Genomic DNA, 14,789 nt, shown 5'->3' with positions numbered 1-14,789 from the left:
ATTTCCATACACACCTGTGAGCATTCATTAAGTGTGTGTGTTATCAAGAAGGGAGGCTAAGCTGGCAACAGAAGGTTCTCCAAGGCGGAGCGGGATAGAGCAATTAAGATGATTGTCAATTAGGCCACGCTGCTAATTGACTCGTGATTAAAGCTGGAGCTGATTAATAAAGTGAAGGCAGCTCTCTTCTTCTTCTCTCTGATAGGGGGAGGTGTGACCGAGAGCCTTTATGTGGTGAGGCATAGCAATAGAAGAGGAACAGCTGGGCCCTTGGATCAAGCTTTATGCTGGATAGTTCAGCATTTGTGTGCAGTGAAATGGCTTTTCTATTTTGCCAGCTGCACCCAAATAGAGTGGAGGTCAGCAAAAGTTAAATGAATGATTTTTTTCGCTTGTCAAGGTTCTTAAAATGACGTTATATCATTATGCATTTTTATACTGTCTACATATGAAAACTGATTCATGTGAAAGTTGACAGTCTGCTTGCACAATTTGACTTTCTATGGTGCACATTTGCCACAATGTTATTGAGGCTTAACCTACTGACACTGTCGTAGAATTAATTTGAAGATGTATTAAAATATCTGACATATAGCAGTTTAAATATGCATCAAATATGTTTTGATAAACACACAGAAATCTCACAATCTCACAAAAGTCACAGTCACTTTACAGGAAACGTCTGCTTGATTGAGATATGAACAGCTCGGATTTGGGAAATCCCAAGTGTGCTCTTATATCAAATGTTTTTCACAACAGGAAATTACAGGACGTTGAACCTTAGTTACACAGAAACAATGACACGCCAACCTGCAAAGTAAAAAGAGAGAAACTGGGTGTTGTCTCTCAGTGTTGTTCTGACTTTTGGATTCGTCTGACACCTTTGGCATCTGAATCTGTTTTTCGATACTTGCTAAATAAATCCCGCACAAGGCTGCTATTCGAATCGACCTGGTCGTCAGTTGTTTTTCTTTAGCGATTTTCTACTACAACACAACCTTCTTCACGTAACTACTGGATTCTGTTACGCAGTTTGACTCCAGATAACATTGCCTCATGGGACCTGAACAACTGTTTTGTTTGTTTTTGCATTTATTGGATAGTACAAGTGAAGTGACAACGAAGCTTCATGAACCATTTGCTTTATTTTTTGACCCCACTAGATAGCGCTCTTTGTTCAACAAAGGGCTGAAAACACCCTCAATTACCATTGCTAGTTGGGTCAAAAAATAAAGCAAATGGTTCACGGAGCTTTATTGTCACTTCACTACTCTACAGCTCCATTTTGTGCGAGATTCACTAAGCCACTCTCACATTGAGCCGTCTATTTCCAATCAAATTCTACAGATTTGATTTGAATCACTTTTAGTTTCACTCTGAAATATTTCTGATTACTGAGACTTTAACTTCCATTTTAATGTGACTTTAAGTTTCTAAGCCATTTGTATCCTTCGTCCATGCAGCTTCCCCTAAAAGCGTGTGAGACAAAGGAAGGAAATTTTAAATAAAAGCCTTAAAAAAAAGGCTCTAGCAATGGTTAGTTTCCTGCTTGCTATTAGTCTTCATGCTAAGCTAGGCTAACCACATACTGACTTCTGCTTTGAAGTAGAGACCGATATTAATCTTCTCATTTAACTGAGATAAAGCTATGTTGAACTATTTCCTTAACTTGTGATATTTAATCTTACTATGAGACATGATGGAAAAAAAAAACAGAATACTTTGAAGTCATTTACACAAGTCTTTTTATTGTTGCCATGTATTTGATCTTTGGGCACAGTTTATGTAACTAAGGTCAATGTAATGAACATGTTAAATATAAAGCATGTTAAAAACAACCCTGGCCCTGAGATGAATCTCTTCGTTGTGACACTGTTAAATCTTTGCAGATGCAGCTATGCTATGCTAGCATTGTGTTGAGCATGTTTCCTGTTTAGGGACTTGCTGGGAGCCGTCTGCCAGGTCGACCAACACATGGACGGTGTGGGCAAGCCGACTCAGGCCCTCATCCTCTATGATGAGGTGGGGGGAACACAAGGAATCCTGGGAAAGGAGGAAGAAAAAGTGAGAAGATGCAGGGTCATACATGTTGTGATTGAATTGGACCTTTAATACACAATATAATGCCTATAGTCTAGACGGAATTGTCCAAAAAGTGAAAGTGAGGAGCATTTATGGGTACAAGTCGGGAACTGGCCTACTTTACTTATTTCAAAGGTGCTGAATAAAAAAAAAATGGTTCCCAAGGGAAATTTTGAGTTTTTGACCTTCTCATTTGCATATCAAAATGGCGGCCGTTGGTCATTGGACCATTTCCCCTTAGTTTTTTTGTAAGTATATATATATATGCAAAATACAAACTTTTAAGGTGAAATTCAGCATTATTTGTGTCATTTTTTTAAGGCCGACATAAATATTTAATCAATATCACTTTTAAAGGTTCCAGTTGGTATTTTGCATATATATATATATACATAAAAAAGACACTGAGCCTCCACTATATCCTTGCTCTGACCCTAGACTATGGATCCAGAAACTTAATTTCCTCATCTTTGATTGCCTACTTACAAAAAAACTAAGGGGAAATGGTTGAATGACTGTGCAAGATGGGCAATTTGGTGGCCATTTGATACAAATTAGAAGGTCAAAAACTCAAAATTTCGCTTGGGAACCATTTCTTTTGGATTCAGCACCCTTGAAATATGTAAGATAGGCCGGTTCCCGACTTGTACCCATAAATGCTCCTCACTTCTTATAGGAGGCCTTTTTTCTGAAATCCGTCTAGACTACTATAAGTAGTGAAGTGACAACGGAGCTTCATGAACCATTTTCTTTATTTTCTGAGTCCACTAGATGGCGCTCTTTGTTCAACAAAGGGCTGAAAACACACTCAATTACCATTGATAGAACCTATTTTTTAAGCCAAGACCGCCATCTAGTGGGGTCAAAAAATAAAGCAAATGGTTCATGAAGCTTCATTGTCACTTCACTAACTATAAGGTTTCATGTCATTTGCCCTTTCTCTTCCTGAATGTGCTGCTCTGAGGAGCACATTCAGAAAGCACAAGAAAGCACAATTTGTTGTTTTTATATTTCTTTGTCAGATGAGATGTGTTAGTTAATGATCTTTGGAGGCCATGTTGGTAGAATGGCTGGATTAACCCTTAAATTACTAACTGCTTTTCTGTGTGTCAGTCAGTTTTTTCGTAATTTGGTGAAATACAACTTATATTAGGAATATGCACAAAAAAAACAAAATAATAGAGGTCATTTGAACCGACTGTAAAATAATCAAATTGCCAAAAGAGAAACAACCGGGTGTTTTCATAAATGATAAATTATTATTATTTTTTTTTTTGTAAATATGTATTATTTAAATATGTATGTTTAGGGGGGGAAAAAGTGTTAATTGAGTAGTGGAGAAGGGGTAGGTTTAAATAAGCATATGCTTCATCCTGCTCCTTTTCGGACATGTTGCGTTCACATTACGGCGTTTGTTTTGACTATTGCTATTTTTTTATTTTTGTTTGTTTTGATTATTCTCATTGGATGTATTTGTTTTTGTGTTTACTTTGTTGTGTTACTCGCACATGTTCGAAATAAAAGCTGAACTGAACTGAACTGAAGAAAAGATAATGGCAGTACAGGGTGGTGTAGTGGTCAGTACTCTCGCCTCACAACGTGACAGTCGTGGTTCTTTCTGTGTGGTTTTTGTATGTTCTCCCCATATCCAGGTGGGTTCTCTCCTGGTACTCCAGCTTCCTCCCACAGTCCAAAGATCTGCATCTAGGTCTAATTGGTGACTCTAAATTGCCCGTAGGTGTGAAAGAAAGTGTGTTGCCCAATGTCAGCTGAGATTGGCTCCATTGCCTCATGCCCTGAGTTTGGATAAGAGGTTAAGGATAATGGATGGATGGATAGATTTGGAATAACATCTACTGTTTCAGTGCATGCTCCTTCCAACTAATCAGAATCAAATGTTTTATCACAGCCCTCTGTATGTGATACCAACGCACACAGAACCTTTTTACTTTGGTTTTAGACGAGTCAGGGACAGTGTATCACTTTCCACTAGTTAAAAAAAAAAACTGTGTTTACAAGAAACAGTTAACCGTAGGCAATAAAAACCACTTGGCCAAGGTTAGGGTAAAAGAACAGGGCTTAAAAACAAATATCCACAGTTAACTACCAGAAGCAGTTAATGCAGGTTGACTCCAAATAACCTTTTTGTAAATATATATGCACTCTTTATGAATTAGAAGCATTCCTTTTTTTCTTTTTTTTTGTGGAACCATGGTTGTAAATCATATTTATCTTTTTTTATAATCTCCTGTTATTATTAGGATCCCCTAGCCTGGCTAACACCAGACTAATCTCAAATGAGATCTAGTCTGGAAACCAGCCGTTCATTTCTCCGTAGAGGAGGTGTGGTTCACGATCCTCCGGAGCCGTTTATTGGGCGCTTAAAATGTCCATCAAAGCGTCTGTAGGTAGCTCTTAGCCAATCAGATCAGTTATACCAGATGACGTAGTAGAGCTACAGAAATGGATGTTTGTTTTGTGTGTGTCTGTGAGAGAGTGTTGCTGCTGCTTTGCTTCTCCAGTTCTCCCTTTTTTGCAAGATTATTTATTTTCACGCTTTATTCCCCCTCATGTCATTCAGCCACACACATCCACTGATTTTATGGGCAATAAACAAGCTGCTGCGGGTCTCTGGGGGCTCCGCTGTCCCCCGGCTCGTAGCCTCGTTACGGTAGCGCCGGTGATTAGTGCCGCTAGCGGCTATTAGCTCCGCTATCGTAACGCCGAGAGACCTTTCGCCTTTCAACTTTCACTCTAAACTAATTAAAACACCATCTACAGCTAAAGAGAGTTTCGCGTCTGCTGCAGCCATGTTGGATCCGTAAGAAAACTACAAGCTTCCGTCTGCCAAGTAGTACGCGTCATCGTCTTGCCGTCCCTCCCCGCTCTGTGATTGGATCCCTAAAACAGGGCTAAGAAACCTCTCTGGTTGCCAGACTGGATGGAGGTTCGAAATTAAATTCGAGCGCGCAAGGCAGTATGGGTATACCCAGGCTAAGGATCCCCTGTGATCCAATAAGGATATTAAGTGACCTCTAGTGGCCACCCACCCTCAAGGAAAGGAGATTCTGGTTTTAACAGGAAGTAGTTAGAATTGGTGATGAGCTAAAATATAATGTTTAGAGTACAACAAGTCTGTCAACTGTAATCGATGTGTTGTCTTTTTTCACAGCTGTGATGTGTGGGTATAAAGTCCAACCTGGTGGTGAGGAGACACTAGTGCAGTGACCCTTCAAAACATGCCTGTTCAGACCCAGTAGATTGCTGATTACCTCCAGTTTTGCTGCTTGCAGGTTTCTCGAGAACCGCTTATCCAAAGAACTTCACACCAGACGCTGCGATTCCTTGAGTCCTGACCAATACACCTCCCATGACATAGTTTTTCCCTTTAGCAATTCTAGATTGTACTGGTCAAATACTAACAGCTAGCTAGTTGGTGTCAGGCTGTTTCTGGGAACAAATTTTTGAGTTTTCTACAATGAAACATCTCCAGTTTCTTTCCTAATCTGTTGTTGAAACTTAACTGTAGTGAGAGACTTAGAACAAACTTTAGAAATACATATTTTAATAACAATTATTTTTTTCTTAGTATTGTTAGCCGGCCTTTTAGCATTTATTCTGTTAATAAAATCATTTCTTATGACCCACCTTGTGTTTAACCTTTTCTTGTTTTCCTCTCTGCAGCAGCAGTATTATTTTTAAGTTTCATTCATGCACTTTATCCCAATAAAAATATTTGTTTCCTTTTATCCTACGGTCTCTGCCTCCTCAGTCCCTTACCTGTGTCCTTATAGTAATTAATACCTTCAGTTTCATATCCTGGGGTGCAAGTCCCCAGGTGGCGTTGTCGGGTTTCCAAACTTTCTAGATTACTCCGCTCCTTGCCACATTATCATTGTGTATGTGTCTATTTCGGTTGTTACTTTCACATAAATCATACATTATTATATGTGCCATAAGCAATAAAAGGTGTTGCCTGCGATACCTGTCCATCTGCCAAAGGGCGTTCTTCTCTCCGCCTGATGCTGGTATGTGTGTAGTTTTTTAGGATTTACCTGCTGGCCCCTGATTTATTGACAAGAAGTGGATCTGTGGCAGAACATTTGTGCTGAAGAAATATTTGGCAATATCCTGCTCAATTGGGCGGCTTAAGAATAATTTTGGTAGATATAAGCTAGGATGGGTTGACAAAACTTTTGCCGGCTTGTTGCAGTGTTGACAATTTTCTTATTTTGGTTGATATTCATGTTTTTTTCTGAATAATAAATACTTGTTTTAACCAACCTGGCAACACTGCAGTCACTAGCTAGAAGGCTACTTGACCAGGCTCCCCGGCTGGTCAGACCAGATAGCGCAGCCACGCAACAACAGATTACAAGAAAGATCCCACAATTCCCAAATCCAGGTACATTTAAGGAACCTATAAGTATATACAAGGTGTGTGTCCACCGGCAATAGCCAGGGACCTTCGTACCCGTGACATCACAGCCTTGGCCCAGTACAGGGGCAGCCTGGTGCAAGGTTATTATAGTTAACGAAAACTAACGAAATAACGAAAACTAGAATTGAAAAAACATTCTCGTTAACTGAAATAAAAATAAAAACGAGAGTTTTTAAAAAAACGATAACTAACTGAAACTGTATTGTGTGGTTACAAAACTAACTAAAATTATAGTGAAAATGTCCTTAGTTTTTGTTTTTGTCAACTTTTTTCATTCATAATTCAGTGTTTCTATTTGAACATGCAGGAACACATGGTAAATATGTTTACTGAGACTGGGATGTCTACACTCCAACCAAAACCCAGAACTGTAAGAGTTAATAACCTTATTGGGGCTGAGATGGATAAAACCAAAGGAAACAAAGGCTAAATTTATTATGACCTCTTTGAATCTGGCACCCAACATATAGCCTATACAAAAAAAACTAAAACTAACACTAAAACTAATAAAAACTAAACTAAAACTAAGCATTTTCAAAAAATAAAAACTAACCTAAAACTAGAAAATTCACTCTAAAAACGAACTAAAACGAACTGAATTTGAAAACAAAAATTCACAACGAAATTAAAACTAAAACTAATGAAAAATCCAAAACTATTATAACCTTGGCCTGGTGGGCAGGTACAGGTCTGTTCAAAGCACCAGAACAAAAACACCTTCACCCAGTCAGTATGATGTCATCCAAAGACTCACTTGTTACTTGATTTCTGTGACATGGGAAATACTTTCTAAATAATCGGGCTACCATTGTTTAAAAATACAAAAAAAAAAGACAAAAATATACAGAGTTACTTATAAGGCAGCCCAACCTGTAAAGGTCATGTCTGTGAACAGTTGTCAAGGAAATCAAAGGATGGACAGAGACAGAGACTTTCTTTTTTAGTGAGATGCTCAATGGCATTCTGTAGCAAAGCATGTCATTTCACCGTGTATACAGCAGATATCAGAAACATCCTCACAATGTTGGAGTGTTTATTGCCTTCAGGGCTGAAATGAAAAGCTATTAAATCAGACTTTATTTCCACTTTCCTTTGGAAAAAGCAACCAGGTGCAGCAGGATGAAAACAACCACATACTCACTTATATGTATGATAGAAAAGCTGTTAAATGGAAAAGAAGGATCCATGTTTTTTTTATGATGTGTTGCTATGATTCAAACCATGGCAACCATAAATTATGGTTATGGTTAAATTATAGCTTAGTGACATATATTACTTGATCCCTACAATTGTAAAACTGTTTTTACAAAAAGAGTTATGTATGGTACAGCTTGTGCAAAAATGTAGCCTGACAAATACATAATTTTTGGCTGATTCTGATATCAGTATTTGTCAGTTTTAAAAGTCTTGGATTGTTTGTTTGTATGTTCATTTTCTTATTTAGATTGAGACCAGGAGCCATGCTAAGCTGGACACGGTGGAGACTTTTTCTAACTGACATCCAGCCTAGTCCAAACTTTTGCCTGTACTGCAAGTTCTTGTCACTTAGCAGATGCTTTTATCAAAAGTGACGTACAGCTGAGACTTACAACAAGCAAAGTCATTGCCATGGGATTAGGTTTGAGTCCAATAGGACTTATGTGCCATCAGGCAGCGTACAAAGAAAGTGCAAATAGTGCATAGACGCCTGTCAATGGAAGAGTACAGTGAGCTGGAGGGTGTGTGGTAGTGAAGTGACAACGAAGCTTCATGAATCATTTTCTTTATTTTCTGAGCCCACTAGATGGCAATCTTTGTTCAACAAGGGCTGATAACTCACTCCATTACCATTGCTAGAGCCTTTTTTTTCTTCAGAAAAATGAAAAAATAGCTTTGTTAGAGCGATCTAAAAAAACTGTTCCATTTCCCTTTTTCCGAAATCTTCCTGCGTTTTTAATATGGGAGCCAATGAGGCAGTTGGTGGTGTTGGTGGATCATCTGTGCGTCTTACGCCCAAACTATAACTCTGACAGCTTAACCAGAGGATTGTGAGTGAGAAGACAAATTTTCCTACATTTCTATGTATAAATTATTTCTGTAGAGTGGAATTTGCGGCCTGGAGCGCAGTTTTCAAATTTCTTTTTTGACAATTTTTTCTCTCCCTCTACACTCTGGCGATGATGTCACACACTCTGACACGAACATTCCGTGCAATACACACCCATTATAATCTCAGAATTTCTCCAAAAATGATCATGGTCATTGAACAGGGATTGATAAAAAACGATATGACCTATCGAAACGTGGATTAATACACCGATACACAAGACTTGTGTCTACTGTTTAAAGTTTAAATGGAGTCTCTAGGTGAAATTATGCCGGAGAAGTAGACGTTTAAAAATCTCCAATTAGTGTTCTTTTTTGCTCATTTTCTGTTGGCCGTCCCATTCATTTCAATGCAAAATGTTGGGCAGTTTTTCGCGACGTAATTTGTCCTGCAACTCTTCAAGTTGTAGGACTAGTAGCGGGACGAAACTGCGTCCGGAAGAGGAAGAAGAAGAAATCCACAGTATAACAGTAGTGCCCAGGGCTATTGCCCCGAGGCCCTAATAACACATTTGTACTGCATGAGATTATCATCATAGCATATGATACCTAAATGTTCTCTGTAACAATAAGACTACTGTTAGGACTCAGCTACAGCCTCTGAAAAAAAAGCCAACTGGCTGGCGGGCAGAATCTCAAATCATGATCGTGTTATATTTATATTCCAGACATTATATCACTTTTTCCCCAGTTCAGACCAAGACCGCGTGCTGATCTTTTTCTATAGTATTGCTTATTGTCTATTGTTTCACAAATTATTCTATCTGAGAATGACTTCATGTCTAGGGTTCATCTTAAAAACACTTGATGCAGCTAACTGTGAACAAAGTGCGCTTATGAAGGGCTTGTTGCTGTGACAACAGCTCCAGATAAACTTCAAGCCATCTTTGAAGCCCTGAAAATCCAGTCTTGCATGAAATCGTCGTCAGTCAAACGACACAGTTATTTAAGAAAAGATTCCAGGTTCACCTTAGTTTCAGTCTGCAACTGAAATCTCACTTTATTTTTCATGAAATGACCACTGGCTTCACTGGAAACTGTGATCAATTACAGCATAATGAAACAGTCATATGATGCACTAGGTCACAAATCGGACCTGACATAGAACAGACAAAAGCTCAAGCAAAGTCTGATTTATTGATTGTTTTATCTTGTCCAGCATGAACTGATTATTACTTGTATACTCGCTGGCTCTGTGCTTCACTTCAGTGCTGCTGCTCTGAACTGTTAGAGGTCATGAACAAACTATCCACATCCTCAGCTCATCCCTGCTCTGCACACTTCATATCACACATCACCTCACACCACTGACTTTAACAGCCATAACTGTGGCTGAGAAGACTATAATGCTTTAAACTTTAAAGGCAGAACTACATAATCCACCAAAACACAAGAAAATGTCGTTTCCTTTGTGTGATAAAAGAAAATGTGTTACAATTTCATTGCTTTTATCCAAAGGGACTCACATCAGTTCAGAGAGTTCATACAACACAAGCAAAGATTAAATCAGAATGTGACATGAAATATGACATGAATATGTGCTGATGAAGCTCAACCCACATTAGTGTCAAGTCTAGCAGAGTATCATTTAATTTTGGGGTAGCAGCATATTTTCTGATACCGGGGGTGCCAAAGTGAGACATTTTCAAACACATACCTGCTTTAACCCATTGAAGCCTGGAAAGCGGATATGTTGTTTTGTAGTATTTGTATAAGCTCTCAAATACTTTTTGAATTTCATTTCTATCTGCTACAGAGGCTGAAAAATCTATTATTTAGTAGAAGCGTTGACACTTCTGTTGAATTTCCAGAAAAATTTGAGGTTTTAGGGGCTTATTTTGAAATCGCCCAGAGGTTTTACAGGCGTTTTAGGCCTCAATGGGTTAAGGAAGTCCTTCAAATGGAAAGAATGAGGGATGGTAAGTGTATTCTGTGATTTGTGTTTTGGTGCTCTGTACAGATCTGACACAATTAAGAATCACTATGGGGCGTGTTTAGATGTATCTAAAGTGCATGGTGCACATGCATGTTCCGTGTGCAACTTACTAACTGATTAATCATAGGTGTGTTTGAGCGTAATGTGAATCCTCTTCCCTTCAAAAGCCCGGTGCACCTGGTGCATTGCTTGCTCACTGGAGAATAGGGCTGGGTGATATAACGGTATAAAAAATATATTGATATATTTTTAAATGTGATGTGGAATTAGACCATATCACATATATGAATATAGTTCAAATTTGCACTGTGATCCTTGCTCCAGGCAAGCTGTAGCTGTATTTAAAATATTTTCTATTTAAATGTGCACTTCATGGAGCTTTGATTTTCTTTTTTAAAAGGTACTCCTGTTGTTATACAGTATTTATGTTCACTTAAATACACTTTCAGTAAAACTACTTGTGACATGTCATATTTGGCTTTGATTTTGACTGAACATTTGCTCTCACTTTGCGTAAAAAATATTGAAATATATATTGTATATCGGTATTCAGCCTAAATTTATCGGGATATGATTATTTTTATTTTTTTTCAAATGTTTTGTTTTTAAAATGAATTTTTATTCTACATAAATCAAGAGGAATAATACTATTGTACAAGTAAAAATCAGCATATGTTCACTTGTAGTTATTAACTCCATGTGGCATCAATATTTGACATGGGGCATTTATATTTTTGTTCAGTATATTTGTTCTTTCATGTCAGCTGGTCAGTCATGTGAGTTAAATGTTCGCTACATCAGAACTCGTTCCCAAAAAATTTTCCATCTCCCATTTAGCGCAATAGTCAATTTTTGAAAAACCACATCCAACGAGCATAAACTTTTAACTTCGTGCATTTTTTTGTGTTTTATGAAATATTGTCGTTTTCATCAAGCCTTGCTCATGCATTGATGGAAACATGACTACTGAGGGAGTTTGACTCCATTCTCAGCCCACAGCACCATTACTCCACTATATCTGAGCAATTAGTTGTAAACTGCTATATCAATGTTTCCATCCATCCAGCATTAAATATAAATCTATTGTTTTATTTTGAAATTCACAGTATCTTCCTTACTCTTTTTTTTTTTTTTTTTTCGCCCAGCCCTAGTGGAGAAGTGATTGGTTTTCTGCCGTCTCCCAATCCCCCCTCTCTGAAAAACTCCATTTGACTGCATATGTCATATGCAAATGCACTGATAATATTTATCTGAGGAGGAGGAGGAGCACTGCTGTGTGTTACAGTGTGTGTAATCTTGATGTTTACATGAAGATTACAGTGCCTTAATATGGGGTTGTGTTTACCATATTTACCGCCCAAATCATCAAAAACTCCCATGAAAGGGCCAAAACAAACAATGTGTTAGTCTGGTCTGTGTGCTATATAAATACTGAGAGTCAATCCAGTGAGAAATGCACACAGTCTGTATTCAGAAAGTGTGATTTTAAATGACCTGTCCATAATAACGTAATGGCAGAGCTGCACTATATAGGAACAAAGTGTTGCTACATGCCATTGCACTCATTCAGTCTTTTCTCTTGTAAAACCAAAAACATATCTTTGTGTGATTTATTTATATAGTCCATGGCTTTGTCTTAATTTGTTTGAATTTGTGGGTTTAGCTCCCTGCTGCCTCCTTGTGGCTGGATCACGTACTTTTGATTCCTTTCCCCCTGTCTAATGCTACCTATACATCAGAAGACTTTGAAAAGATTTGGAAAAGACTCCTGGAAAACTATCAGCTCACACCTGCTCACATCTAAAGACAAGTGTTTAGAGATTTTAGTCCCAGCCTAGTCTCACACTGAGATTTTAGACTGTGAATCTTGCAGGGTCACTATTTACAAGACTACAGCTAGATTCTTTTAGCATTTTTTTCCTACCATGCAATTTTTTCCCCAACATGCTCTCAGTAAAAGCTTACAAATGGAGGAGAAGCAGCTTTTGGCTCCAGCTGCTCTAGTGTGTGCAGTGGTTTGTGTTGGAAAAAAAAAAAACAACAACAAAAAGAGAAGACGCCACAAAATGCCCCTCACAAAGCTGAACAAGGGTTTCTGTTTTTCTGACATGAAAAGTTGACTATTTTACAGTAAAAATAGATATAAGGAAGAATAAAGGAAAGGAACATTTAGAAATGAATTCATGAAATAAATGTATGTCCTATTTAATTATAATTTGTTTAATTGAATAATTATATTTATCAGCTCTATCAGTTTTCATTTAGTCAATCATAAATTAATCGATTATTTATTACTTATTTATGTATACATTAATTTATACATTTTAACTGGGTCTCCTTACTGTTCTCTTTACTAAGAAACAGCGCCCCCTTAAACGATGACTCCAGGTTTAAGGTTGCTGGGGTAGAGTGTAAACTCTGGTTGGCTGGCTTGACTGCAGCAAAAAAAATCATAGTTTTAAGGTGGCTTCCACCACACCAGTTATCAATAACACATTGGTTACAAGCTCTCCTTGAGGTGATCTACCTGGAGTGGTCATCAGCTCGCATTAATGGTTCTAAGCAACAAACACTGGAAATGTGGAAAAAAGCTGCAGAGGATGTTAAGATTTTTTTTTTTTTGGAGCAAAAAAAGACATTCAGAAGCTGATTAAGCAAACGCACAACAGCAGGCAAGCAGACAAACAGCACATGGACAAGGTTCATTTTTTAATAATTTCTTTACAGCGGGAGGAAAAAACTTTACATATAGATTTATAATATAAACTCAAAAATGATTCTCAATAATACAAGGCTGCCATATACATATAAAATACAAATGTGTTTCTGTTCCGCTAACATATTAAAGAATATAGCTTGGTCTAAGCCAGTGAATGAATTACTGTGATCCAGTTTCATTTATAAAATCTACATTTAAAACTGTAACAGTAGAACATTTTATTTTAACAGCAGGCTAATAAAAAAACTCGAGACATGGGACGGAAGGTTTTTACATTGGACACCAGCAGAGATGTGGACATGGACTAAAAACACCCTGTTAAATAAATAAACCAAGTTTTTAAACTATATTGCTGAATCAACAGAATGGCTTTTTTTAAAAATTTGGTAGAAGTATCATGAATTAATCGGACAGGAAATATAATTATGACAATTAAAATGACAAAATAACATTTTATAATGAGTTTAGTGTTAAATTAGGAGTCAATTTGTATATTTTACACAATATATTTGTGAGTTTTTTTAATTTTGGACACTTTGGGGCTCAATATTTTAAGTGAAACAGTCCTTTGCATATACCTATTTGATGTTTTAGGCCGTGTAACATATAATGATATTATAGATATGATAATCCCATCAGTCTAATAAGCATTATAATCAGATTCCAGCCTGTGTTTAGTTGCGGACATATGTGCATCAGGTCAGACAGAGCTTGTGGTAGAAACAGCAGAGGCATTAAATGTTTTGCCTCTAGGGTATCAATTATTTACCAATCAAATTAAGGGGCAAACTTTTAAACAATCAATGTCATTTTAACTCTGAATAATTGAATATTGATTGCATTTAATTTGTCTGTGTGTGATTTAAAACACACTGATTTCACAAAGCTTTAAAACAAATTGGCTTATAAGTTTGACCAAATGAGTGATGGCTCTGCTGTTTCCACTCAGAAACAAACAAAAAAAACTAAAAACAGGACAGATCCAAAAATAAATAAAAAGGAATAATTTAATAGCCTGTTTACATTTATACAAACATGAAGTCAGCTGGTCAAAGGGAACAGTGACAACAACAAAAAAGACTTTACACACACAACCTCCTGAGGGGTTTGTACCGTCTGGAGGAGGAACATCGCCCCCTGCTGCTCACAGTTAGCATAGCAGACATAAAAATAAAAGAGCAGTCTCTAGTCAGTGTTCAGTAAGAGGCACTGGATTTTGTCTCACTGTCACACTGTTGTGTTCTCCAACATCCAGGTTCTACATTTAACTAGCTTGCATCTGTTGAGGCTAATAAAAATCACATTCACAGTTCAGGTTACTTCAACAGCTTCTCTATCAGGACAAGTGCAGACGTCATCTCAAGTTAAAACTTGGTGAGCAGAGCTGAAGAACCAGTCAGGTTCTCTGACTGAGAAACCGATCAAACAATCCCATCATAGTAAGTTCTCTTGTTAGCATAAGCTATTGAACTAGTCTGCTGACCTACTGATATTTATCACCAGTGGCGGTTCTACACAGGGGCCTA

The 14,789-nt window shown here is 37.6% G+C and overlaps 1 protein-coding gene across 1 annotated transcript in view; it reads right to left on the bottom strand.

Moving 5' to 3' along the window:
- Positions 1-1,745: 1,745 nt before the first annotated feature.
- The window catches only part of lrch4 (leucine-rich repeats and calponin homology (CH) domain containing 4), an 80,717-nt gene continuing 67,673 nt past the window's right edge, over positions 1,746-14,789 (bottom strand). The window contains exon 18 of the mRNA XM_059354564.1: positions 1,746-2,043. Coding sequence (XP_059210547.1) covers positions 1,906-2,043 — 138 coding nt within the window. The 3' untranslated portion in view covers positions 1,746-1,905. The remainder of the gene's footprint in view (positions 2,044-14,789) is intronic.

This window comes from Centropristis striata, chromosome 17 (assembly GCF_030273125.1).
Source record: "Centropristis striata isolate RG_2023a ecotype Rhode Island chromosome 17, C.striata_1.0, whole genome shotgun sequence".
In the NCBI taxonomy this organism is placed as follows: domain Eukaryota; kingdom Metazoa; phylum Chordata; class Actinopteri; order Perciformes; family Serranidae; genus Centropristis; species Centropristis striata.
This window is presented reverse-complemented; position numbering and strand designations above follow the sequence as displayed.